Source organism: Plectropomus leopardus, chromosome 24, assembly GCF_026936395.1.
Source record: "Plectropomus leopardus strain MGB_pleo_1.0 chromosome 24, ASM2693639v1, whole genome shotgun sequence".
Classification (NCBI taxonomy): domain Eukaryota; kingdom Metazoa; phylum Chordata; class Actinopteri; order Perciformes; family Serranidae; genus Plectropomus; species Plectropomus leopardus.
This window is the reverse complement of record NC_142199.1, coordinates 11127286-11155087: the sequence shown is the minus strand read 5'-3', so window position 1 is coordinate 11155087 and position 27802 is coordinate 11127286. Positions and strand designations below refer to the sequence as shown.

Genomic DNA, 27802 nt, shown 5'->3' with positions numbered 1-27802 from the left:
TGGCACCGCTCCAGGTCGCTGGTGCGTTTTCGTTGCGCACGGGATTTGGCTCCTCTCAGATCAAAGGGCCCTCAGGAAAGGGGTGGTTCCGAGGCAGGGGGATATATAGGAGGGACCTGCTCTGTTCTGACTGCAAGGCAAGAGCAGAGAACACACTAAGCGGGTCAGCAGAGAGAAAAAACCTGCCCCCGAACTCAAACAGAGACATCTGCTGAGTTTTGGAGAGAAAGAGACCTGTTGGATTTACTGCAGACATCCAGATTTTATTTCCATTTAATGAAAAGGACTTTTTTTTGCAACAACTCAGACTTGCACATAACTTTAAATGCACTGGATTTGATCCTTTTTTAGATTTTTTTTAATTTTGGGGGGGCAGTTTTGTGGAAGTTCAAAGACTTTGTAGCTTATAGTGGAAAACCTTTAAAAGGATTTATTTGCTTCCTCGTAGATACTTTATTGTCAAGTTGTCTTTCCACTTGTCGGATTTCACAGTTATATGATGGGGTTTTTACACGTTTCCATCGGGTTAATCGCAGCTTTGTGCGTCGGCGCGGCGCACTGCGCCTGGGAGGAGAGCACAGTGGTGCCGGTCAGACTGGACCCGGCGGCCCGGTCGGAGAGTGACATCGACCCGTGGCGGACTCTCTCCGCAGAGGAGAAGGAGAAGGAGGCGGAGATGAGGGAGTACCGCTTGGACGTATTTGGCAAAGAGCTGGTGTTGCAGCTCGAGCCCGACCAGACCTTCTTGGCGCCGGGGTTTGTCTTCCACATCGTGGGGAGTCCTGAGTCCGAACCGACACCGGAACCAAAGAGCGGAGCCGAGCCGGGCTGTTTCTTCTCCGGGATGGTGAACGGAGAGGAGCACTCTGCCGCTGCGCTCAACCTGTGCCACGGACTCAGGGGCGGATTCTACTTTCAGGGGGAAGAGTATTTTATTCAGCCCCTCAACTCGAGCGACTTCACGGGCAGTGAGGAGGATGTCCACCTGATCCGCCGGAGAGGTCGGGCAAGTTTGGCGGAGGAGGGGAGCTCCAAGTGCGGGGTCAACGAGGACGAGGAGAGGGTGCCAAAGAATCTGGAGAAAGAAGCCAAGCACGGAGCCGCTAACGCAGAGCAGACAGGTGAGGCTGCAGAAACACTGCGCGCAGTTTCACACTAACAACCGCAAAAGTAACTGAGTACATTTACTCAAGTACTGTACTTAAGTATAAATTTAAGGTACTCGTACTGTACTTGAGTATTTTCTTTTCATGCTTCTCCGCAACATTTCAGGGGGAAAATTGTGCTTTATACTTCACTACATTTATCTGACAGCTTTAGTTACTTTACAAATTAAGCACAAACATAAACACAAAAAGAGTTTGGAAAATTCAATTAAATTACCAGTTTATACAAGTACTGCTGCAACAATTAATCAATCAGTGGATTCACAGAAGATTAATTGTCAGCAATTGTTTTAGGTATTTTTGGTTTTTTGGTATTAGTTTTTATGTTTGTTTATAATGTTGATTTTTTTTCTTTTGTTTGATAATTTTTGAAGTTTAAAGTGTTTTTCTTTCTTTTTAATAATTTGGGGTTTGGGGGTGTTTTTTCTTTTCTATTTATTTTATTTTATTTTATTTATTTATTTATTTTGAAGTTTTTTTCTGCACTGGGTACAGCAACTTTTCATACTTTAAGTACTTTTTCATGGTTATGCTTACATTTAATTAAGAAACATTGTCAATGTAGGACTTTTACCTGTGACAGAGTATTTTCACAGGGTGGAATTAGTACTTTTACTTAAGGAAAGGATCTGAATACTTCTTCCACCACTGCTTGAAAGTGACCAAAGAAGCATAGAAAAAGTAATTTATTCACTGTAGAATGTGAGCACATTTCTTATCTTATATAGAAGTCAGCCGCTGTAGTGAAAATGCAGAGCAGACTGCTGTTAGTGGAGTTGTGTGTGTGCCAGGCTGCACAGCATGCACAGTGCACTCAGCTACCTTTTTGACAGCGCCGTCTCCCAGAGACGAGGAAGGGAGGGGAGGAGAGAGGGGGGGCGAACTCCTCCAAGGGGGAAAGAGGAGGAGGGGGAGGAGTGACGGAGGAAGGGGAGGGGAGCAGCGGGGTTGGGGCCAGCCAGAGCCCGGTGGTGCTGAGACGTGTAAACTCGCCTCCTGGTACAACTCGCACCGGCAGACACTTTTCCCCAGAAAGGATTTTCTCCTTTCACATAATTTTCCACCAGAGAAGGTCATTTTAGGAATGTGGACCCTGAGGAGGAGGAGCCGCCGGTGGTGTGACGCTGAGTCACGGCAGCCAGGCTCCTCCAGGCACATCCGGAGCTCTCTGTGGAGCCTCTATCCTGCTGAATAAAATGACTCTTTTGTCGCTGCTTTTTAGAACACTTTTACGTGCTCGTCCAAGCAACTGAATCATTTCTATTAAAAGAAAATAGAACGTCTCATAGTAACAGCGCAGTAAAACCAGAAACCTAATATCTGCTCACATGACCTTTGAACTCTTTAGCCTGACCTCTCTCCACTCTCCCCTCAGCTCACCACAGGACCAGACGCTTCGTTTCCACTCCTCGCTACCTGGAGATCATGCTCGTAGCTGACCAGTCCATGGCCGAGTTCCACGGCGCCGGGCTCAAGCCCTACCTGCTGACCATCATGGCAGTGGCATCCCGCCTGTACCGCCACCCCAGCATCCACAACTCCATCAGCCTGGCGGTGGTGAAGCTGCTGGTGGTGTACGAGGAGGAGCGAGGCCCTCAGGTGTCATCCAACGCCGCCATGACCCTCCGCAACTTCTGCCAGTGGCAGCGGCAGCACAACCCACCAAGTGACCGCCACCCTGAGCACTATGACACCGCCGTGCTCTTCACCAGGACGGTAAGTTGGAGAAGAGGAAGTGTGATTGGATGGATCTGAGATATAAAAAGTGTTCAGTCATTCATTTTGTTCTTCGTCTACCACTCCAGGACCTGTGTGGCGCCCACTCTTGTGACACTCTTGGCATGGCGGATGTTGGCACCGTGTGCGACCCCGACAGAAGCTGCTCAATTATTGAGGATGATGGGCTGCAAGCTGCATTTACTGTGGCGCATGAACTCGGTAAGTAAAAAAAAAAGTGTGTGACAAGGACCTTTCAAATGTGCCACTTTAAAAAAATTAAAAACCAAAAAAATTTTTTGTTCATTTTGAATAATCAGAACAAAAATTCCCATCCCACATAACAAATCTTTCTTGGGAAAAGGAAAAATGTAGACAAACATATCTTCAAATATACATAAGAAAGTAGCATAATATAAAAAGTAACTGAAATTGTCCTCTGGGACAAATAATAAATTGAATTGAATAATACAAATAAATAAATGCATACTACCAATAATAATAATAAGTTATTCACATTTCATAAAATCCTTAATTTTGCCTCTTACTATGCAAGTCAGTTTCTCTGATGTCAGACTGCAAAACATCTCTTTAATCCACTTACTGGAATTAGGTCTGTGACTGTTTTTCCATCTTAACACAATTTAGGCTTGTAACAGAAAGAAATTAAATTTTGTAACATTTATTGGAAAATCTACAGGATATATATAGATGTGCCACTTTTGCCTGAGGTGCTCAAACAACCCTTTTTTTTTCAGGCCACGTCTTCAACATGCCTCACGATGACGCCCAGTTGTGCTCCGGGGTCAACGGCGCCCACTGGGGCTCCCACATGATGGCCTCCACTCTGTCCAACCTGGACCAGCAGCAGCCGTGGTCCCCCTGCTCCGCCCTCATGGTCACCACCTTCCTGGATAACGGCCACGGTCAGTGCCTGCTGGATAAACCCGTCAAACCTCAGCCGCTGCCTCAGCCCCTGCCCGGGACCGTCTATGACGCCGACCATCAGTGTCGGCTCACCTTTGGCGAAGACTCCCAGCACTGCCCCGATCTGAGCACCACGTGCGCAGCTCTGTGGTGCACTGTGACGACATCCAACGGTTTGCTGGTGTGCCAGACGAAGAACTTCCCCTGGGCCGATGGGACGGCGTGCGGGCATGACAGCTACTGTGTGGCCGGACAGTGTCTCACAAAGAGCCAAGCCGCCAAACTCCAGGTAGGAAGCAGACCTAACGAATTACACTTCAAAACCAACAAAGAAGAGATGCAGGATAATATCAGCATGTCATCAGTATCAGCAGATATTGGCTTTAAAATGAAATATCAGAAACGGCCAACATGGTGATATCTGCAGATATGACAAACCTTTTTATGTTTTTATCATGTAAATAATATAGCACAAGTAAAAACAAACATATCTGAAAGATACACAAGTATGTATGAAGAATATGACAAAAATTAAACAGACAGATAAACAGACGTTACAATAAAAAAGTCAATAAATGAAAATACATGTAAAAATAAAGTTAAACCAGGGTACAGGAATACAGATAAAGGGGTATATTCAAGTCAGGGATTTGGGGAAGACAGTTGCATAATTTTCCAAAAAAGTGGATATATTGATTTCAGTTACTGGCCAAAGGAGTTCTTACATGTCGGATATCGGCCAAAAAAATCCAATATCGTTCATCCTTACAACAAATCATGCAGAAAAACTGCCTCATGCCTCCAGATGAATCCAATTCCAACTTGTTTCAGAGTTGTAACGCTCACGTTCACGTTTTTTTCAGACTCCTGTCAATGGTGGCTGGGGAGTGTGGGGTCCCTGGGGCGACTGCTCTCGGACCTGTGGCGGAGGGGTGCAGTATTCCTTCCGCTCCTGTGACAACCCTTTGCCCAAGAACGGGGGCAAGTACTGCGAGGGCAAGAGGATCCAGTACCGCTCCTGTAACACGGAGGCCTGCCCCGACACCAACGGTAAGACACCACAGAAATCTTTGATAACATTATTTCTTAAAACCGTGACGCACCAAGCCTACATCTGAGAACTATCGGTGACAAAAGCTTCCTGCTCTTTTGCCTCACATCGACGTGTCTCTGTCAAAAAGTTGCACAGAAACACACCAAACTGACAACCAACAAGCTCGTAAGATCAAAACATATTTACTGTGCGTCAGTGAACAACACAAACAATCAGGAAATGTGTTTGTTTAGAGCTCAGTGGTTAAAGAAAACAATCTTACCTCGTGTAAAAAACGTTACCCGTTTGTTTACTTCCTCCCTTCATTTCTCTTCTCGTGTGCTGAGCTGAACGGCCAATCAGAGTGATTTCATTCACTGAGAGGCTTCGCAGACTCTGTCACTGTTTCAGCATGCTGAATTGGCAGAAAAATGCCAGCGGTGCAGGAAACACTGCATCGATAATGGTCACTGATGCTCACCGTCAGCCCAGTGTTGGCAGCCATTGGCTTGGTGTGTCACGACTTTTAGAAGTTTACAACTTTGCACCATATGCTGCAGTTGTTCTCATGAAGAAGCCATGTTTTGATGTACCTCGCCACCTCAGTGTGAAAGTTAGCGTGCGAGTCGGGCTGAACGAGCAGTAAATCTGACCCTCCTCTGTCTCTTTCTCAGGCTTGTCATTCAGAGAGGAACAGTGCCTGGCCCACAACGACATGTCAGCCCAAGTGTCGCTGGGTTCAGGCGAGGGCGTCGAGTGGGTGCCCAAGTATGCTGGAGTTTCACCCAAAGACCGCTGCAAGCTGATGTGCCGCGCCAAGGGGACTGGATACTTCTTTGTCCTCAAATCTAAGGTGAGTAACTCTGTTTAAAGATGTTTTTTCAACTTTTTCAGTCTTAGTTTATCTCATTTTAGTGCGCTTACCTGTGTAGACCTGCAAGTTGAAGTATCAGCAGTTGAAATTTCTCTCAGCCCCGAGGCGACTTTTACTTTCTACCTTTTGACTTATGTAACAGTCTCACGAGACAAAACTCTCAACTTCCATTTGTGTCTCTCTGCTGCCCACAGGTGGCTGATGGTACGCCCTGCAGCCCAGACTCCACCTCAGTTTGCGTTCAAGGCCAGTGTGTCAAGGCTGGGTGTGATCGCATCATTGGCTCCAGTCGGCGTTTTGATAAGTGTGGCGTGTGCGGTGGAGACGGCTCCACCTGCAAGAAAGTGTCTGGCTCTCTGGAGCGTGCCAGGTAATTATCAAGCAGCCTTTTCTCACACACAAACATATAGAAAACCCCAGGAATTAGTCCTAAAACCTGGAAACGAGTAAACAGGGAACCACGGCAATGTTAATTTTGGTCCACAGAAAAATGTCATCCCAGAGGCATTTTATATTCATAAAAACATAAACTGAAACGTCATCGTATGCATGCACACATACGTTTCATGGCCTCGTCTGACCTCCGTCTGCCTCTGTTTCAGGCCTGGTTACCAGGATGTTGTAACCATCCCCGCTGGTGCCACTCACCTGGACGTGAAGCAGCGTGCACCAGGCAACGGTCGTCATGATAACAGCTATTTGGCAGTGCGTCGCCAGGATGGAACCTATCTGTTAAATGGCGATTACAAGCTGATGACCATGGAGACAGACATTGCTCTACGAGGGGCTCTGCTGCGATACAGTGGCTCCTCCGCAACCTTGGAGCGCCTCCGGAGCTTCGCCCCTCTCCCCGAGCCCCTCACCATCCAGGTGCTGTCTGTGGGCGAAGCCCCGAGGCCCCGGGTTAAGTACAGCTACTTTGCCCCAAGACCAAACAACGCTGCTTCAGTCTCCAACAGCAACGGAGGCCGCCGCCAGTCCATCAATGCCATCAGGGAGGTGGATGGAGCCGAGTGGACCCTTAGGGAGTGGGGTCCGTGCTCTCAGACGTGCGGAGGAGGGACGCAGCAGAGAGAGGTGGTGTGTCTGGATCCCCAGGGTCGACCTTCAAGAGACTGCCCAGAGGAGCTGCGCCCCTTGGCCTCGCGGTCCTGCGCCACCCAGACTTGTCCCTCCTGGCTTCTCGGAGAGTGGTCGGTATGCTCCAAGACCTGCGGCCGAGGCTTCCGCAAGCGCCAACTGCGCTGCATCGGCCACGATGGGCGCACGCTAACCCATGACAGCTGTGACCCCAAAGACAGGCCGCGACCTCTGCTGGAACTGTGCAATCAGAGTGCCTGTTAAGGACTGCTCCGACCATCAAACCTCCCGTCAACGTTCAGAAAGACTAAAAACTCTGACCGTCACTGCCGCCTTTTTTTTTTTCCACGGACAAACTAAAGAGGCAGATGAATGTTTACATCCAGAGAGGTTTTCGTGGCTTCCAGGTAGTCGAACGCTCCCACATTGGTTCCACGGTGACTGCTTTACCCTCCATCCTTTCTGGAGCCGGGCGTTGGTCCACAGTGACGGCGCCTCCCAGCTGAAGCAATAAGACTGATTCCAGCTCGCTGCCTGTCTGGCCTCAGCGCAGCGGTGGCACATTTTGCCTCCCGTTGATGGGAAGAAAGCATGGACATTCCTGATTTTCCAAAAATGAGCATGCTGCTTACCGTGCCAGTGTCATGCTTGTGTGTGAGTGAGTGTAAGACTGTGTGTGCGTGTTTGTGTGTGTCAAATTTTTAATGCATATATATGATGTTTGTCCAAGCTGGGCTGGACGGACACAGGGGTTGGGGGGTGGGGGAGGTTATTGCAGAGTTTATAAAGAAACAAATGAAAGAGTAGCTCATATTCTGCTTACTCGCCCCATCAGGTATGGAAGATAAAAAAAGCTAATAGTCATAGTCTTTATGTTCAAACTTGCCAGTTTATTTATCACAAACCTTGTAGCACTTCATCTTTGTTTTTGCCAGCGGCACATCGTAACACCCAGTTGTCCCTAAATGCCTCAGTACGCTGTACTTTGTCCTTTAGCCATATTTTGCCCTCGTCTACACAGCCTTCAATGAGGGAACTCTTCAAAGACCAAAGAGGAGTGTCTGCGCGAGTGTGTGTGTGCATGTCTGTGTGCGTGGAGACCTAAAGAGGGACTTGTCTCCTGCTACTACTTCATAAGTAAGTCTCTCCTGCCTTCTGCGAAGGTTTTTTTTTTCAGTCTTTTCCTTTTGTACAGAATATCCAAACATTATTTATTTTTGTACAGCCTGTTAAATATAATCATGTGGCTTTTTTTAATATTATTTTTTATTTGTTATTGAGATCACAGAAGGGAGTAGAATATATAGAGTATTTATACAATGTTATATAAATATATATATATGGTCCTAGGTTCATGAATAAAGTATCACATTGACTTGTGAAGCTGATGTCTCAGAGTGGTTTGTCTGTTTGGGGTTGGAAGCTGCACAGATTTGCACTCACAATTTTTATATTATATGGAATGGCATTTTTGCCAATATCAAAAAAATTAATGACTATATTAACAAATAAATATGAGCAAGATCTCTCTCTCTATCTATCTATCTATCTATCTGTCTATCTATCTATCTATATATATATATATATATATATATATATATATATACATAAGAACATATCCTTTGTAAATGGAACGCCTGCTCTACCATATGAGCTTTTCCCCAGTGAAAAAATCTATATTTTTAATTATCAAAGTCATATTTACATATTTTAGATTAAGTTATAAAATTACAAGAATTTTTAAGCACCTTTTCAGTTAATTTCCCTTTTTTTAAATTGTTTGCATTTATTTTTTTTCTTTTTGCTTATTTTCAGGTTTTGACTTTTTACTAATTTCTTGCTATTTTGGGGATAATTTCTTCTCAAGATTATTATTCTTGCATTTCCATGTTTTTGAGAGAAATCAAACTAATTTGCTCAGGTTTCAGAGGGTTAAAATGATACTGGTCCTCACAAAGACAACAGTAAATGCCCATAAATAGACACAAAATTAATGAGGGATTCCGATCAATTTCTATAATCCTGGCGAGTTTTGGAGGGCATTTTAACACTTGATATATTTTTTTGAATGATCTTGTGCAGTTAACACGTATATTTTGTTATTCAATCATTTGTCCACCAGATGGCAGTATTTGATCATTTTATTTAATTTGGATATTTCTTCCCTCCGCGGTGAGTGAACTTTGCAGAAAAGGGCAGTCTGAGCAAACTGCTGCAGGGCATAAATGTACTTGTGGGCCCCTGATAACCTTTCAGGGCCCCAGTGGCTACTTGAATTGACCTTTACAGCTGCACGTTTGCCTGATACGTCGTTGTTTGGTGCTGGGGGGTTGTGTTTTGTGCTCACGTGCTGCCCCTCCCTCTCAGTGCAGGGAGGAGCTGAGCACACCTGTGATTAATCAGGCCCAGAGGCAGCAGAGACACTGAAATATTCAACACAGACGATGGTTTAGGATCTGCCGAAGTGAGTTATGTGTGGTAGAGAAATTTGGGAGGAAGTACGTGGCTCAGGTGGTACCTTATTGGTCGGAAGTTTGCAGGTACGAGTCTCCCGCCTTCAGTCTGCACGTCGAAGAATGCAATTCCGCAATCGTAAGTGTGTATGTTTTCATATTTAAAAAACTAAAGTCGAGTGTATTTATTTTAGCTTTTTCTTTACCTTTATTTATGTTTTACTTTATCCGTGACGTTTCTCTGGATACATGTATGCTACCTGCTGTTGATATATACCTTGACTTATCTCATATTCCTGCCATGACCATTCAGCACTGCATTTATACTGAAAAATTTCAATAAAAAAGATTTTGACTCGAAGAATAGAATAGAATAGAAAATATAGCTTTATTGTCCACCAGGGTTAAAATCTGTCACACACAGAAGACAGCACAATGAAAAGCAGACAGTCAGTTAAAAACACAGCTCATAAACAGGTCATTAGGGACACTTAACACAACAGTGAGTTCAGGTCATTGTCTGTCCGTGGTTTAATACTCATCAGTTATTTTGTTGAGTTGAGAATACTGAAGGCACTTGTGATAAAGGACTTCTTAAATACATTTTTAGTTGCCGGACGGGCTCTGTAGCGCCTCCCAGAGCTCAAGAGAGAGGATGGCAGCTATCTGTTAAGATCCTCCTTTCTTCTTTGTCCTTTCTGTAAAAAAAAGTATAAGAAAATGACCTGGAAATCAGTCACAAAAAAGAGCCCTGGAAAAAACTTAAAACACTAAAAATATGCTAATATTCTATCACAATTTTAATGATGTAATTGTGATCATTATAAATATAGTTTTTCATAGCTTTTTGATTCTTTTTTTACCTCCTGGACATTTTTTCCCTAGCTTTTTTTTTATTTAGTGTGTTTAGGAGCCTTGAATTAACTTTGAAAGGAGGGAATTTTGTAACATTCATATTGATTTGGATTTTTGTGTTTTGGAAATTATTTTTTCTTAGTTTTGTGATTATTGGGAGTGTTAGGTCAGGTTGATAGGAGAGAGGGTGAAGTGGTTCGCCATATTTTTTGTTGACCGAACTTTTCCTTTGATCGCTGTGATTATTTTGACTCCAAGATTGTGCACCTTATAATAAGTTGATTCCTTTTCATGAATGAACTTCGTTAACATATTTTTGGATGTCAGCGAATCTTTTGGTGTGTGTGCCCTGTAGCTCAGTGTGTTGTGTAGACGCCCAGTGTGCAAAGGATATGTCCTCGCTGCAGTGGCTACAGGTTCGATTCCAGCCTCAGCCCTTTGCTGCATGTCATCCCCTTTCACGCTTAAGCTGTCCTATTAAAGGCAAAAAAGCTAAAAAAAAAAAATCATCTTAAAAAAACAAACAAAAAAACCCATCATTACATCCACCCTGGGCTGCTGTTTACTGTTCACCACTGCTTGTCTCTCACTAGCCCTGATTTCTGGCGCTTTCGTAATGTCAAACGTGATGCAACAGAAAAAAGAGAAAAAACCTCCTGCAGAGTGATTTACACAGCTCTACTGTGCAACAGTGGGTGTTTCAGCGGCTTGTTCTACCTCTCTCAAGTCGACGGCCAGAGCAGAGGCGGAGAGGGAGTTCAGATGCTCTTTCCATCCTCGCTGCAGGCTTCAAATTCTGGATTTCCCCACAACTGAAAGCCTCACTTCCTTTTATTTAGGGTTCAGTATCCTGTCAGCATCTATCGAATTGCCTGGCAAGCGAGGGGCAATGATGCACAAATAAGCTGAATTAAAAACACTAAATTGACTCTAACAAAGGAAAAGGACATATTTAGTGGGTTTACCCATGTTTAAAAAAAACCTGCATATACTTGATAATTTTGGTGAGAAAGAGGTTTTAACTGTAATTTCTACCCCTAAATCAAACCAAATTTTAATGTCCTTATATTGTCAATAATCCAGCTCTTCAAGTGTTTCTAAAATAGTTTTTAATCTTTGAGTTGAAGCAATCAGCCCCTTACACGTCAAAACGTTGAGTTGTTTGCAACTTATTAAATATTTAAGTGAATTGTGTGCTCCAGTATTTTATTTTGGCGCAGTCCTTGTGAAGTGGCTTATTGAACTGTTTGCAATTTTTTAAATGTTCATCTGAGAATGAGATGACTGGATTGACACCCCGCTGGATCAACCAGACTGTTAAATGAGTGCCTTACTTCAGCTCTAATCAAAGCTCGACTGATGCAACAAACAAGCAGCTATTGTAACACAGAGCTGCAATATTTAAGTTATTTTCAGTGATGAATCCATTTAGAAAGCTGTAGCATCCCTACTGATAAAAACAGCTTCAAATGGGGATGGAAAAGTATCTTTATGTCAATTATTGTTGTTGCTTTATCACTTTTATCCAATAACCAATCCATTATCATCGCTTTGTTGACTTTGTATTTCGTTGTATCTATAAGTGAATCAATGGTTTTAAAAAAATGATGTTTTTGCAAATCTTTGATGGTTTAGCTTGTGATGATCACTTTAGCTGGTTTATCCACTGAAGCTCCTGTAAAACTGAAACCAAGTAAATGTCCTTGAGTATAGAGAAATAACTGTGTCATGATCTGGATGAAAAGCAAAGGGCATGAACCAGTTAAGTCTTCTGTCACAGGATATGTATAAAGATACATGTAGCAAAACCAGCAAAACCATCTGGACCATCATCTTTGACCAGTTGAAACCAACTAAAACCAGCTATTAGCATAAGCTGATTTTTTTCAGATATCTACCATTCTTTTTTTTCCACAATCTGTTTATCGTTTTTTTTTTTCCAAATTGGACAGTTTTAAAAAATACAGTAATAATTGGTCAGTCCAGTAAAGATTAAACAAAACTGTCATTAGTAAGTGAAATAGAAGCAATACAAAACCAAGACAGGACTAAGACAAGACAAATATGACAAACCAAATCAGTACCCAGACCAAGACAAAAACAAAAACTTAGTAATAAAATAAAAAACTGAAAAATATGAAAATATATGTGTATAATGATACAACTAACATAACATATTACAGCTGCCTGTCACGTCACTTTTTAATGTCCCTAAAATACACGATGAATCATTCAGGAATATCTGGACAGTCCAGCTCTCATATATGTTTGCAAAAGGGATTTCACATCATGCAGAATTTCCTCAGTTTCCTTTTTTATAGATTAATAATGTAGAAATTACCTTTAGCACATCAGTGATGTATTTTCGTCTTACATACAAATTCTTTTTGCATCCTCACCTCGCTGTGTTCTCTTTTTAACTTTTCTATCTTTCTGTTGTCAGGTATCTCCAGAGAACTTTCTGAACCCCAGCTGGAACCAGAAAATGCCCCACCGCGGTCTCTAAAAGCTGAAGCCTGTGTGGCACTTCCTGTTGGGCCCTGAGGAAGATGATCTCCCGCCTTGTCGGCTCCCACCGCAGCACAAAGGAAATCATTATCCTGTAATTATGGATGGTTAAGAAGAAGATTGGCCGTCTCTGTAATCTGCGTAATGGCATAATGTGTCACCAGGCTCTGGAAGCCTAAACAACCGGCGTAGGCGATGATGGACACAGTGAATTTTTTTTTTTTTTTCCTGACTTTGAAACTAACGAGGAAGAATCATTGAGGAAAATGTCAGCATTAATATGCACGTCTGCAAGTAAGTCATGGCTCCTTTTTTTACCTGCTTGTTTTTTTCAGGCGTCACATCATTAAGGTTTAAAGGAAACATCTGGAAGGCATTATGAATCACCGCCGCTCAATGTGGGTGGCATTTCACAGAACTAAATTATCTTCCTCCTTTTGCCACCCGGGGCTGCACATAAAGGTTTGTTTAAATCACGGCAAATTTGATCCAGTTTGCAAACTTCAAAAAGAATTCATATTTTAAAATCTAAATCCGTTTTGGCCTGAAGCTTCATTCGGTCTGTCAAAACAAATGTGATGGAAAAATGTCTTTTATTTAAAGCAAAGTTATATGTTATTCTTTAACGTACAATATTTTTGGATGATGAACTTTTACGGCTGTTCACCGCCAACCAGGAGCCTTTAGCAGTTATTTAGCTCTTTAATTGTCAGTTTTATGACTGTAGTTAAGTCTCTATGGGTTAACACAAGTAGCGTTTTTGATCCAAAATATTCCCAGCACAGAGGGAGGCAGGTGGGTGTGGGGGTCTGCAAACTTTTGTCTGTGGGTGCAAGAGTGTCCTTTCAGGAATAAACTGGACTTTGGTTTAATGCAAGACTCACTCCTGCACTTCTGTCAGACTGACCCTTTGAAAACTGAGAAAACAAAGCATGATTTCTTTCAAAAACATGGAAAGAAGGCAATGAACTACGAAAGAAGAAATGACAAAAAACTGCAATAAATTTGTTAAAAGTACAACAAACTTTCCTGAAAATTAGTAAAAAAAAAAAAAAAAAAAAAAAAAAAAATACATTTTTAAAAAACCAACAAATAAGGAAATTACCTGAAAAAAGTGCTTAAACATAATTACATTCTGTAACATAATTTAAATATATATATGAAAATTATTTTGATAATTACAAATATATTTTTTTCCTGGTAGAGCACGTGTACCATGTACAAACAATATACAGTATTCTTGCCACAGCAGCTGCAGGTTCAATTCCAACCTACTGTCCTTTGCTGCATGTCTTCCTCTCTCTCTGCCCCTTTCATGCTAGTATCTTTTTCCCAGCTATTTTTCTTTTTCCCTGGTCAAACAATTTTTTTACATATGCTGATTTCTTAGTAGAACATTTCTTAGCATGTTGCTCTTTGTTTTTTTCCCCATATTTTTGAAAGAAATTGCACCAATTTTCTCACAATGTTTAAATACTTGTAAAGGGCATCAGAAAGCAGCACAAGAACTGTAATGTTACCCTATGTTCTGATTTTCTTTACTTTCTTTTTCTTTACCTTTTGAAAAAGTAAATTCCAGATTATTTATGAGGTCATTTTTTTCTAATTTCTTGCAAATTTTGGGGTTATGCCTTCTTTCATTGCACATTGCTGTCTTCACATGTTTCAACCAAGTATTCAACCAACCAATATACTAACAAAAGCATAGAATTCCTTAAAATTCAAGTTTGGTTTTTGATTTTGGTGTGCCAACGCACAATTTTGGGTGGCCCTTTTTTTCTGGGGACGCCTCTGTGGAATCACTCTGTCTTTTGAGTGTTTTTGACATGACACGTGTGTTGCAGAGGTGTTAATAAAATCATGTTACCCCATGACACAAAGGCTTCAGGACAGATTTAAACCTGACAAGAAAGCAGGGCGCCTCGTGATGTTTTAGTTCTTTAAAAAAAATAAATAGCCCTGAGTGTCGTCACACAGGTGTGAAGCGGCGTGCTGTGCAGCCTTTGGGTCATTACAGTCTGATCATTGTCTGATTCCTCTTTCATCTTTATAGAGGTCGTGATGTGACAGCAGCGCGTGAAGCAGGGGGCTCATGCACACACAGGCGTTTCCCCTCCGTCTGCATCAAGACTGACAGAAACATAACAACAGGACCGGGAAACAGGTAATTCTGTCTTCACAATAAAAGCATAAACGAACTTAATATGACCATTACTAATATCACCTCACCTGATTATCACTAATAAAGTTTGTAGCACTTTGATCACCTCAATACACTACTAAAATAATATATTTAAATTTTTAATCAGTCATTTGTAAATTGACAATTCTGGAAACAGTTAGAATATATTTACTGGATTAAGAAAATAAAACATTGTGCTTTTAAAATCCAACTGCAACCGCTTTGCAGAATAAACAACTTCTATCACCATTTGCCAAATTTTGCCTAAAAATAAGGAATAAAAATAACAAACATAGCAAAACTTAAGTCTATTAATTACAAGTGAACACAAATCATCTAAATATTAAGAACAGAACAATAAATACATTTCAGTAATAAGTCACAAGTGAGATTTGTGTTTGTAACAAAACTAAATGCAAAGGAACTGTACTTTATTTATCAGAGTGGTGTGGGGGGGCTACAAATATTCAGCCTCACTGAGTGACTAAATAACCATATATCACAGTTTCTGGGTATGATAAGATGTGTGATTTTGGAGATTTTTAAAGAAAATGTGCCTTTCAAACTTGTTGAGTTTCTAAGGTTATTTAGAATAGATATAAAATACAACCAATTAAAGTTGAATGTCCCTCACCTAAGTTAAATCAAATACCCCTAACCCCTAACCCCCAAATACCCTTTCCACCAAAATTAGCGCTTGCATACAGGTTTTTCAAACACGGATGAACCCTCTAAATATAAGCGATAGGCTTCTTTCTCACTGCCAGTGAACTCACAGCTGCAGCACACGAGTCGGCCTTTCGGTCAGCTTTTGTGTGTGTGTTGGTTGTTTTGTTGGTGTGTCACAAACAGGCCGGAGAACAAATAGACAGCAGATCACAGTAGGGACAGAGGTACCCTTCAGTACTCTTTTTTTATCTCTCACTTATTCAGTCTCTCTTTCAAACTCGGCGCAGATGTATTTGGATTGATGTTTTAGCGCTGCTTTAGTGGAGACGGACGTAATTAGTGACGGCACGTCATTGCATCACCCGGGTGTTGCATTCCCATGAATGCCGATTGGGTGATAAAAACAAGTGTCTTTTCTTCTTTGTGCAGTGAGAACAATGCTAAAAACATAACTCCTTCCCCAGTGTTTTAAAATTATTTGAAGTGCCTTCCTTATTTTGCACCACCCCCTCTCTTATAAATAACGAACAGTCCCTGAACATAGAAATACAAATATATTCTAAATAAAATAAATCATATAGTCTTCACCAATGCATTTTGTGTATAGTAGGGAAAGTAAAGATCATTTAACAAAGTATCAGTTTATCTTAATTAGTTTAAAATAATGTACATTGCCATTTTAATTAGTTTTACTTTGAAAATATCGACCAGAAGTATTTTTTCTATCGGGGCTGACTTGATGCTGCGCTCTCTCTCTCTCTCTGTCTCTCTCTCTCTCTCTCTCTCTCTCTCTCTCTCTCTGTCTCTGTCTGTCTCTCTCTCTCTTTCTCTGTCTCTCTCTCTGTCTCTCTGTCTCTCTCTCTCTCTCTGTCTCTCTCTCTGTGTCTCTCTCTGTCTCTCTGTGTCTCTCTGTCTCTCTCTCTCTCTCTCTCTCTCTCTCTCTCTCTCTCTCTCTCTCTCTCTCTCTCTCTCTCTCTCTCTCTCTCTCTCTGTGTGTGTTAACGGGGTAATTTGAGCAAACGGGGGCTGGTGGGGGGAGGGTAGCGGAGGGCAGCGGAATAAAACCCTCAGCAGTGAGTCTCTGAGGTGAGGAAACAGGACGCAACAGCGGCGGAAAAGACGCGCACACGTGGAGGAACAAACGAAGCTCCTCTTTATAAAAAAAAGGAGGAAATAGTTATAAGTCCTGTGTGTGGCGGGGTGGGGAGGGCACAACAATGCTCCCGAAAGAGTCAAATAGGTGACTGGAGAGAAGCGCTGTCTGTTATCTGCTGGCACTGATTAAGAAAATAAAAGCAAAGTGGGCGCACTGGGAGAGAAAGGTCATGGAAAACTCCTGGAGGAGGAGGAGGACTCAGGCGGTCAGATGGAAGTTGTTGAGGAACTCGCTGCTGCTTTGTTTATTCACCGGTGAGTTTTTGTCCAATCAGTTTACAAACTTCACCGCCTTTGCAAGCACGCGCGTGTTCATAAATTCGCCTTATTATTGTTTTATTCACGATGTGACTCCTCTAGACTCAGAAGTAACGTGCTGGAAAAAGGGAAAGTTAAGAAAAGTCAGTGATGTTATAGTGCAAGACGATTGCTGCGTTTTGCTCCAAATTACGCACAGTCCAAACTGCAGGAAACTTTTGGTACAGTTTTGTGTTTGGGGGGCAGGGAAGAGGACAAGCTGTCTGGAGGGGTGGGGGATAGAGGACATAGTGCCATTGTCTCCAGGCGTGTGGAGAGACAGGAGCCAGAAGCTCCGGGGACCACCCATGCAGATCCAGGAGTCAGCTGGTGGAACCTCTATAGACCTTTACAAAAAATATCAGATATTTTCTGTCTAAAAAGCAGGGGCGTGTCTAGTATATGAGGACATTGGGGGCTTAGCCCGGACCTCTGTAGAAGGAGTCCGGGGGGGAACATCCTTTTTGGTGAACAAGCTCTATTTTCATGCTTTCTCTATGCAGTTAGGCAGCTTATTTAACCATTTTTAACTTTAGGGTTAGGGTTAGGGTTAGGGTTATGAATTGTAATGTTAAAAATATTAGTAGTTGTTAGTATTGAGTAGAAACAGAATACTTAACAATGGCTATCATTACAAATTTATTGACTAGTTGGAAAATAGTATGGACTTTTGTTTTAAGTGGCAAAATCTAACTAAATTTATTCAATCAAGTACAAGTATTGGCAGATTGTTAGACCTGCGACCTTTTGTAATTATTATGCACTGTTTGTTATTTATGAGAGGGGAGGGGCTGGTGCTAGAGGGCGGAGGCAAGTAATTTCGTAAAGCAATGGGGAGGGACTTGTGAATTTTATTTTGGCTTAAAGGAGGGGCAAACAACTTTAAATGATTTTATATTTAGTTTACTTCCAATTTTCAAAGAAACATCATTTCCAAACCCACTGTTCTGCAGATTTTGAAGGAGTGTTTTCTTTAGGAGTTTTTTTCTCTTAATTTTTTTTTGGCAATTTTGTGTTTATTTATATATATATATATGTGTATATATATATATATATATATATATATATATATATATATATATATATATATATAAATATATATATATATATTTTTTTATTTTTTTTTTGATGATAGTGATGTTTTTTTCTAGAAACACAGTTTAAATATTTTCTTGTAAGATATCTGGCCATATTTGATTTTCTTCTAAATTTTTTGGTGATTTGTAAAGAACAAAAAGAAAAAAGGAATTTCTTTTTCTTGAAACCTTTTTTTTTTCTTTTAAATTTTTTGTTTAATTTTTAAAGTAAACGTGCCTTCCAAACCCACAGAGCCATCAAGTAGAAATGGCCAAATTACACCATTTATCCCAGAAACTGTTAAATCAGAAATTATGGTTGGTTCTTGAACACATCATGTGGGATTAACCCTTCATGCATCTTCCAAGTCACCCAGGGAGGCTCAAGGTAACATATTTGTAGCTTTGGGGAACATAAAAAAAAAAAAACCAATAAACAGCCACCCCCTACCCTAGATATGTTTCAATCTGGGCCGAATGATGCCACTGCTTAAAGAAGTACAAAAAACTGCAGTATAAAGGAGTACACACTCAGTTTTCTCCACTGCATCCTGAGTTCAAACAGCACTGTGCAAGTTATTTGAAAAAAAGCATCCTCCGCAGTAATTAAAAGGCAGGACTGTCATACCAGTATGCGAACCCAAGCCTGCAAATGTGCTCACATGCCTCCAGGCACACATCATTTGAGCGAGTGATTTCTGAGAGAAAGCAGATCTTCATGCACAGAGCTTGTTTTCTTTGTAGTGTCCTTCATTTGAAGTCGCAGGATTGTGAAAGCCAACCTTCCATACGACAGCAAAAAAACCTAATATTGCAGCTCATGAGGGGGGAAACCTTCAGACTGAAAAGGCTCGTGTCGTGGCAGCAGGTTGAGACGAGTACACAGAGGCACAGCTGTGTGTATAATGCTTTTGAATATGGCAGAGCTGGGAGGGTGGGTGATGAACCACATTAATCACATACACACACTCACACAAAAAGCTTGTAATATATCCTGCAAATGCCACGTCTGCTTGTTTCAGAGTAAGCATGCTGGATGTAAAATGATCACGCTGGATCATGAATGGCGGCAATGTAGAAAATAATAAATGCTGGCTCTTAAATCACCTCCATTCGACCCCCACGCAAACACACGTCAGTCTTACTTCATATATTCTAATGACCTCCCACTCAGACAGTAATTAATTCAGTCGTTGGATCACCGTGGCTCACGATCCTGTTTCCGTCATTCACACTTCCTGTCTTTCGGTACATTTTCAGTCCATCAGGTCCTGAACTGCTTTGTCTTCCTGTTTAAGGGGCGACCCACTGATGGAGTATTGCACTTCCATTTAAGTTTTAGGATTCATGATAAAGCTCCAAAAATGCACTCTTACTCTTACTGAACCGACCTTAACTTAAACTTTTGTGTTGGTTTTGTTATATAGTCTTTCAGTATATTGTCGTTATTGATTTGTGTTCATGACTCCGTGTGTGCACTATGTATATGTACATGCGTATATGTGCATGCCTGTATGCGTATGCATGGATGTGTGTACAGATGACATAATCATGTAATTGACATAAAATTGAGAACCATTCAGGGGCTGGAGTGTCCAGCTTCTTGTTTTTTTGTGTTTTTCAATGCCAAGATGACGAAGATGACATCGTCAGGGTGATTTTCTCAGATTTTCAGGGCATTGAGAGGTGAAGTCCCTTGTCTCTGGTGTCCCCCATGGGATCCTTTTTTGTAAACAAAGTTTTGAAAAAGTGGAGTGGTTAATGGTGAGAGACAAATAATTGTTTGATTTCATTGAATTGTTGACACAAATTATACATATGCTCTTCAAAACATCATCGTGGTGAAACGTCAGTCATTCAGATTATTAAAAGTCAGATGGATCAATGATTCAGTCACAGCGCTTATGAAGAAACTGGCTTTACAAAGTCCTTCACAGGGTAAAATTAAAAGATCACTAACAGGAAGATTAATAAAAATAAAGATGAAATTAATCACAGAAAAACATGTAATTTATGGCACAATTCAAACAGGATCAAAAATGATACTGTCCATATTATTTTCCAAAACATGGTGGTCCACCACAAGAGGGACGTAAACCTTTCCAAAGTCGTCCTGATTTAGAATAAACTTAATATTGTGTGTGAAAATGGAATGCCCCTTTAAATCTGAAGACATCATTTCAATCAAATTAACTTGCAAACATCTCTCAGATTTCAGTCTTTATCTCCTCTACAGTTGCAGTTAATGATCAGTTATAATATTCTTCTTGATGAACAACTTGAACAATTAACAGAATTTTTGACTCTTTCAATTTTCTTTGGATCAGCAAATAGTTTAAGCCGAAATCTTCAGTTTAAAGTAAAATGGTGTAAGTGTTTAAATAAATTTCCACTGAAATCCAATAACTTTTTTCCTAATCTGTCCACCAGTTTTTGTTTGAATCTCCTCATGGGTACTCGAGATATCATAGCATATGACAAACTGGCCAACAGATGGGCAAAAACTTTCATGATAAAGACAAAAAAAGAACTGAAACAGGTTTGCTGCTATTTATGTCATCAAATTTGAAAGGCAACTAAACCTGGTCCAAACTCCTCAATCGTGTCGTGCTTTTATAAGAATTGTGCAATTTTTCAGGCTGTGTCATAGATTGGTCTGTCGTATTCAGCCAGTTTGCAGCCTACAGTGTTGGATTCAGATGGTCAGCCATGTGGGCTGATTCGCTGCCTCAGTCAGCCTGGACATCGAAAACCAAATCAGGCATGTCCGCTATTAACAGAGTTGAATGTGACATAGTTGTTACATAGCAGCATCGAGTAGCTGCTTGTTACCATGTAATTTTTTGTATTATGTACCCAGAAACCTCACTTTGAATCCATTTGTAGTCGTAATCTTGATTCAAGAAAGATTCAATCGGATGTGATATTTAAAATGCATAAATGTGATAATAATGTGCTGGCTGGGTTTATTAGAGCAAGACCCAAGGTCCCCGTTCATTACAGTAATCTTTTTTTAAATTTTTATTTCCCCAGACGCTCCACAGGTATTGATTGCTCCTTTTAAAAACCGACAAGTGCTTCTCCAGTTCTCTGAGCGCATAATAAATCGTCTGTCTTGGCGCTTTTAAACCTGCCTTTGAAGGTATAAATAGAGGCTGTTGGTTGAGGTGGTGTGCTTTGAGGTTATTTCATGAAAGGTTTCATTATAGTGATTTTTTTTTCATCTAGGAAAAGGTTAAAAAAATACCCAGATAACAGGACCAGACTTAATCGTTTCTTTTCAGGTCATCTTTTATTATCAGAGGACACTTACGACTTCTTAACAACTTTAAATATACCAGTGCCAAAGCTATTTTTCTTGTAACCTGTTTCATGTGTTTTTGTTCTTGATTATTTCACTTAATGTGTTTCTTAAAGACTCTTTCTTACAGGCTTATCTGAGCAAGTGACTCTCCTCTCTGTTATTTTTGCCGGCACTCAGGGAATTGCTGCTGATTTCTGGCTCCACAAACTTTAACATCCTGCATTAGCAGCTTCTAAAGTGTGTGTCGATGTGTGTGTTTGCAGGCGGCAGTAAAGCTCAGTGTGAAGGCTGTATCGAGTATTGCTGTGATGGGTCGCCGCAGTTCTGCTGCTCCTACTACGCCTACGTGGGGGACGTCCTCTCGTGAGTTAACGCACGCACACAAGTAAATTAAGACAACCGACTCATTATCTGCACACATGCCGAGAGGTTTGTGCAGTTTTGGTGATGGCAGTAAGATCAAATGAAAGAGAGCAAGTAACACCAGCTGTCTTTTCACATGCCAGAAGAGGGTCTGACCTTTAACCTCTGTTTGCCTTGATCCAGCACAGCTGCTGTAACACTTTCACCTAGTTCTCACACTTCTCATTCCTTTAAAGGGGACCTTTTATACTTATTAGGGCAATGTAAACTTGTTTGGTGATATAAATTTCTCTTTAATTTCATACCATTACAGTTTTTCTCATGCAAACATTAGGGAAACGTGTAATCTTTGTTTCAGATTTTGATAATTACTAATAATTATTATAATAATTATTTGGATCATATTCTTGCTGTATCATGTCAGTAAAAAGTTCTGAGAATCATTCCCTAGTTGCAATTGCACTACTATATGTAACTACATGCTAACATCAAACATGTAATCGTGGTTGGTTATGTTGGTAATTTCTCCCAGATTTCGGATCTTTTTTTTTTTTTTTTACAACATGTACAGCTGTTTCAAGAGGCTTTTTGTGATTTTTCAATGTAGAGTGTTTTTAATCATAAAAGTATGTAAACATGTTGAAGTAGAAACCTTAAATACAAGTAGTAACCTGAAAGCATAATAGATGAAGCACAGTTTGTTAACAAAAGTATTAATGATTTGTGTGTATAATTATACTTCTCTGTGCTACCTTAAATGACTCGGGGAAAAGTCAGTTTGCTGCTCTTGAGAGCAGCCGGTGCTGATTCTAACATGTTGACTAATGCTGACTATGAAGACGTAACCAACCTGTTAATGATGAGTGTTTTTTCTACTTTACGGTGCCAATTCACAGACTCCTCTGCAGCGAACACACCACACACACCAATGCTCACACACTCTGTCACACACTTCACATCACACTGCCGAGTTACATCAGATGCTGCACTCCATCTCCATGGCAGCAACTTAGAAGTAGCATGTCTGTTTGAGACAGCTGCCTCCTCTCACACTTGGGTGGCTCACTGTGTGTGTGTGTGTGTGTGTGTGTTTTGCAGGGGCACTGCCATCTCGGGTATCGTGTTCGGCGTGGTGTTCCTGATGGGGGCGGTGGCTGCCTTGTTCCTGTGTGTATGTATGTGCATGAAGAACGGGCGGGGTGCTCGGGTCGGCGTGTTCAGCACCTCCTACATCAACACTGTGACCCAGGGCTACCCAGGTGGGTCGACAAGACACACACACTTTTGAACAAAAGAGATGAGCCAGACAGATTTTTCACAACAATTTAATACTAATGAATAAATGTTGACACCAGCCAAAAGACTTTTCAAAATTAAAGTTTTTCACTAGTGGCGTACCTTAATGCACAAATAAAAAATGTAGTAATGCTAATAAAGATTTTGATGCAGGTTATAAATATTAAGACATAGTGCCAACATATCAATCACACATGCACTTTTAAAGAAAATTCACCAGCCAAATCAATTTTTCAAATCAAAACTTGACACTAATTATTTGTCTGTGAACCTTAAAAAATTAGAAATTGTGAAGTTTTCAGCCCAGGCTGATTTGGCGACACCTGTAGTTACCGTGGTAATAAATGAGCTTTAACACTGCAGATCAGAGCGCTAAGGGCAGCAAAGCAAACTGTTGTTAATAATGAAGTCAGTCAATAATTTACCTTGTTCCACTTTAAATGCGGCTGACTTTCGAATGTGTTGTCACTGCCCCAAGTGTGCTATAAATAATCTAAAGGTTTGTATACTCCGGTAGTGCTCCTAATGAGTAGTCCAGCTCAAAAATCTAGTTTTGACAGTAAATGATTTAGTTGTGGCAGGCCTCCAAAAATAAATAAATGTGTAAGGAACTCTAACCCCTGTATCTGCAGTGTTTCCCACAGAATTGGAATCTAGGTGTGGCGGTAATGACAGCACAACAAATTTGGTATCATAACGACGATGCATCAGAAATTGTACCAACTTATCACACCCACCAGCCACAAGAACTTTCCACAAAAAGTCGAGTTTTTACTTTATTATAATTTGTTACTCATCTATGAAATACTACAAAATAATGTAATATACTGTATGACTAACCAGACAGTGGTTCCAAGTTATTTAACAGTGTGTGCATGATGAGTAAGTAGAGTGGATCATATCACATTGTGCCACAGTGACACCTCATCTCCTGTCCTCAGGCGACCATTATGAAAAGAAAACAGCAGAATAGTGGTATGATGTTACAGGATCCACTTTGGCCTCGAGCACCATTGCTGACAGTAACACAAAAAGAGCTGATTCTTTTCAGAAAATAAAAGCTTCAGACGTAACCGTGAGCTCAGTTCAAGCAGTTTACACACATAAATACACCCAAACTTCCCGTAAGCATGTTTTTCTTCCCTCTGCTCTCACTGCTTCACGTCTGTTACACCCTGTTCCTGTTTAAAAGGGAGCAAATGGGTGACAATGTTCCCACATTGTACTCACAGGTACATCAGAGTCTGTACTTGGTGACACTCTGCAGGCCCGGGAATATTCAGTTTTTTCTGGGGCTCATCATTTATTCATCACGTTGCATTCTCCTCTGTGTTTCGCCTTCATGCTACGCTGGACCGCCGCTCTTTGCTCTGCCCTGCAGCTCTGATCATGTTTCATAAACATGGTGCTCCAACACACAAAGCCATGCAATATGAAAGCGTTTGTATGTAGCTACAGTGACATGAGTCATTTTCTGTGTCTTCCTGCTCAACTACCACAGATGAGTTTAACTGACCCGGTGATTAGTGCTTAAATTATTTACTGGTCCTACTTTACATAATAACCTTAAAGCTACAGTAAGCAACTTTTTTTAACATAACTTTCTGCATTGTTAACTGAAACTGTCATTTCACCCTCACAGCAGTGCATGAGACAGATAATCTATGAAAAATCATGTTCCACTGCCTCCCAATGACATTTGCAAGAATCCACCAATGAGAGGCAGAAGGAGTCTCTCACACAGTGTCAGTCACTGCTCATGCACAGCAGTGTACATGAAAAAGAAAAAGGCTCTGATTTAGTGTTTTCATTAAGGCGTGGCAGATTTTTGCAAAAGCAAGAAGGAGCAATACGAAAAACTAAATACATAGAACAAAGACATTTTTTTTACAGGTTATGTTAAAGACCTAAGACTTTTATCATGCATTCATTTCACATGCAACAGCTCTTTTGGACACTCCTGCAGTCAGTGTGCCAATGATACGCTCCGTCAAAACTTGTGACATCTGTTTGCATTGTGCTGCAATCAAACTGCACACTTTCAAGTGTCCTTTTACTGTGACCATCACATGGCATCCTGACATGCTACACCTGTCAGGCGGTTGGATTATCTTGGAAAAGTGCTCAATAGCACAGATTTTACCAAGTTTATGATCAAAATCTGACAGAAATATATTTACTGCATTAAAAAAGTCTTACATCTTTTACTAAAATCTGTGAAAATGGGAGGAAAAACAAATGTTGCATTTAAATCTTTGTGTTATGTTTATAAAATATGTATTGAGACGCTTTTTTCTCATTTTACAAAGTCTCATACTGAGCTTCGCCACAGTTTCACAGACATTTTAGAATAAAGCTCCCCCGTGACATGATAGACTGAGTTATTCTCATATAGCGCCATAAATTGATGCTTTGCTGATGCAACTCTTTAGTTTGAAGTTTATGAACTCCATTCATCTTTTGTTTCATCTCTGCTGCTTTGATGTTTTAGTGAATAATGTAAGTTCCCCTGATGATGCATTGTGGTCAATAAAAGGACTTTTTTGCGGCCTTAGTTTTGATCTTCATCAGGTTCAGTCAAAGTCCTTCACTCAGACGGTGCTGTTTGTCAGGTTAGCCACCAGAGGGCGCAACTGTCTTGTTAAAATCATGTAAAATGGGGACAGGAAATGCTTTTGACCTGACTGTTGAACTTTTTCTTCCTTGAACTCAGGTCCTCCTCCTCCATACACCTACGACTACGAGATGTACCCTCCATCGTTGCACCCCCCGCCTTACACTCCGACTCAGCCTCGGCCGGCCAACTACTCCCCCCCTCCTCCGTACCCTGGCTGCACCCGCAAGTGAATCTCTTTTTAATACATTTCTGGCCTTTAATGGAGGTTAAAGACAATTTTAGGGGCCTACAAAAAACTCAAAAAGGGTTATCCAGTGCAATATTGTGCAGCAGGCCAGAATTCCCTGCAAGGTGTAAATGTCACAGCTGGAGTCTGGACCAAATGGCGGCGCAATGAATAATAATTTAGCACAATGTTGGTCCGAACACTCCACATTCTGATAGCCTTAAATGTTAGCCGCGCCTTCAGCTGGTCCTTTTTCCCTGCTAATAACTGATATCCTTATCCGTGGCTGGCTGTGCACATCAAAGACAGCATGGTGCTTTGATGAAGGTGAAGACTACCTTTGTCAGCATGGAGGGGAACCTGACATCAGTGGAGGAGGAAAAAAGTCTTTCCAGGACACGGTGGAGATTGCTTTTATAGAAAGTTACAAAAAAAATTTTGATTTATGTCAGTGAGTGAGGTGGAAGTTGATGATTAAAGCTGTTTTACACAAGTCAGGTCTGGACCTGTCAAGTGTAGACCCAAATATTTGAACATAATGCAGAATTATACTGACTTTAATGGCAACTTGAAAGGACTGGGTTGTTGGTAATGAGCTGTTTCTATTGCTGCACCAGGCCAAATATTGGGGGTTTTAAAGTGTTCAAATTACCTCAATACCAGCTAAAATATACAATCAGAAACAATCACAAAGCTAAAAAAAACTATTGGGGGAAATACTTCAACAGTGAGGTGACAAAGTAACCAAGTAAACACTGTTTACATAAATAAGTACTTAAATGTACCAAATTAACACCAAAAACTAAAACGAGGCAACACAAAAGCACATGGTCCAACTGCAAACAATAAGAAACCAAACAAATGACGACTTCAAACCAAAAACCAGGTAAGACAAAACGGCAGTGGCAACTGAGTCTTTCTGTCGCCCTCATGGTTGCTCAGCTCATTGAAGCTCTCTCTACAGCAGGAACCTAAAAACATAAAAAACAGGAGCGGGTAGCACAGCTGCAACAGTATTTGACTCTGGGATAGAAAAACTCACCACCTACCACTGGCTACATTTGACACAATGTGCGAGGAAAACTGAACGAGGGGTCACATCATGTCCAGCTGAAAATCTGAATTTTTTTTTCTCTGAGGATCATGAATTCATCATTAGCAGTGTACACTACATGATACAATCTGACAAGTTGGTCTTACTTAAAATAATCTTTTAAACGGATTGCCTTGAAAAAGTAAATATATGTATTAAATCTTAATTTATATTTATTTATTTGTATCCAATTGCTACATTTAATTAAAATTTCGGCGTATTTACTTTACATTATTATTACATTATTACATTTTGTGAATTTGTTGCAACTTAAAAATGAAAAGTGACAGCAACCTAAGTCAACCAAGTTAGTCTGATTTAACTTAAAAAAAATAATAACATGTTATACATTTTAAGTTAACTAAAACTTATATTAACATTTTTCAAGGCAATCCGTTTCCTAGTGGGGTTTTTTGTAAAATAAACTCAACTAAATTTAATGGTGAAATTAAGGATGTAATTGAAATTGACTTGACCTCACTGTGCTATAACTAATACATGTGATGGATGACTGTGAATGATGGAAAGGATTTTCCTAATGATTGATTTTTAAGACTTTTTTTCTGTTTCAGTGGCTGTATTGTAAATTAAATATGTGATTAAAGCATTTTTAAGGGATGAACAATGATGTCAACCCTTCATTTCTACATAGAAATCATCAATAATAGGTAAGAATTTGTAGTTGCCCTTAAGTGTTTTAGTGTGTTTAGTGTGTCTTAGTCTTTTATTGTGGTTTTCTATATGAAAAAATATTTAGTGGTGGGATGTGTGTTTTTAAGATATAATTGAGAAATATGAGAGCTTTGGGGATTTTTTTCCTTTATTTTCTTCCTGTTTAAAAAAATAGTAATAATTTTGAGCTTTTGGGGTGTTTCTGAGCCCATTGTAAAGGGTAATTTGGAGCTTTTTAGA

The 27802-nt window shown here is 40.6% G+C and overlaps 2 protein-coding genes across 3 annotated transcripts; both read left to right on the top strand.

Moving 5' to 3' along the window:
* Nucleotides 1-65: 65 nt before the first annotated feature.
* On the top strand, nt 66-8179 carry adamts1 (ADAM metallopeptidase with thrombospondin type 1 motif, 1). The gene is made up of 8 exons (XM_042513129.2): nt 66-1121; nt 2542-2882; nt 2972-3104; nt 3641-4098; nt 4673-4859; nt 5517-5695; nt 5911-6086; nt 6319-8179. Exons 1-8 carry the CDS (start codon nt 497-499, stop codon nt 7058-7060), a joined length of 2841 nt encoding a protein of 946 aa, XP_042369063.2. The 5' UTR covers nt 66-496; the 3' UTR covers nt 7061-8179.
* A 793-nt stretch (nt 8180-8972) lies between these two features.
* Nucleotides 8973-27515, top strand: cyyr1 (cysteine/tyrosine-rich 1). Of its 2 annotated transcripts, XM_088074738.1 has the most exons (5): nt 8973-9388; nt 12548-12906; nt 21559-21658; nt 22757-22917; nt 25668-27515. In XM_088074738.1, the coding sequence occupies exons 2-5, from the start codon at nt 12879-12881 to the stop codon at nt 25799-25801; spliced, it is 423 nt and encodes a 140-aa protein (XP_087930864.1). In that variant the 5' UTR covers nt 8973-9388; nt 12548-12878; the 3' UTR covers nt 25802-27515. The 2 variants fall into 2 exon arrangements, with proteins under 2 accessions (XP_087930864.1, XP_042369158.1); XM_042513224.2 differs by lacking the exons at nt 8973-9388; nt 12548-12906 and adding an exon at nt 16529-16873.
* The last annotated feature ends 287 nt before the right edge of the window (nt 27516-27802 follow it).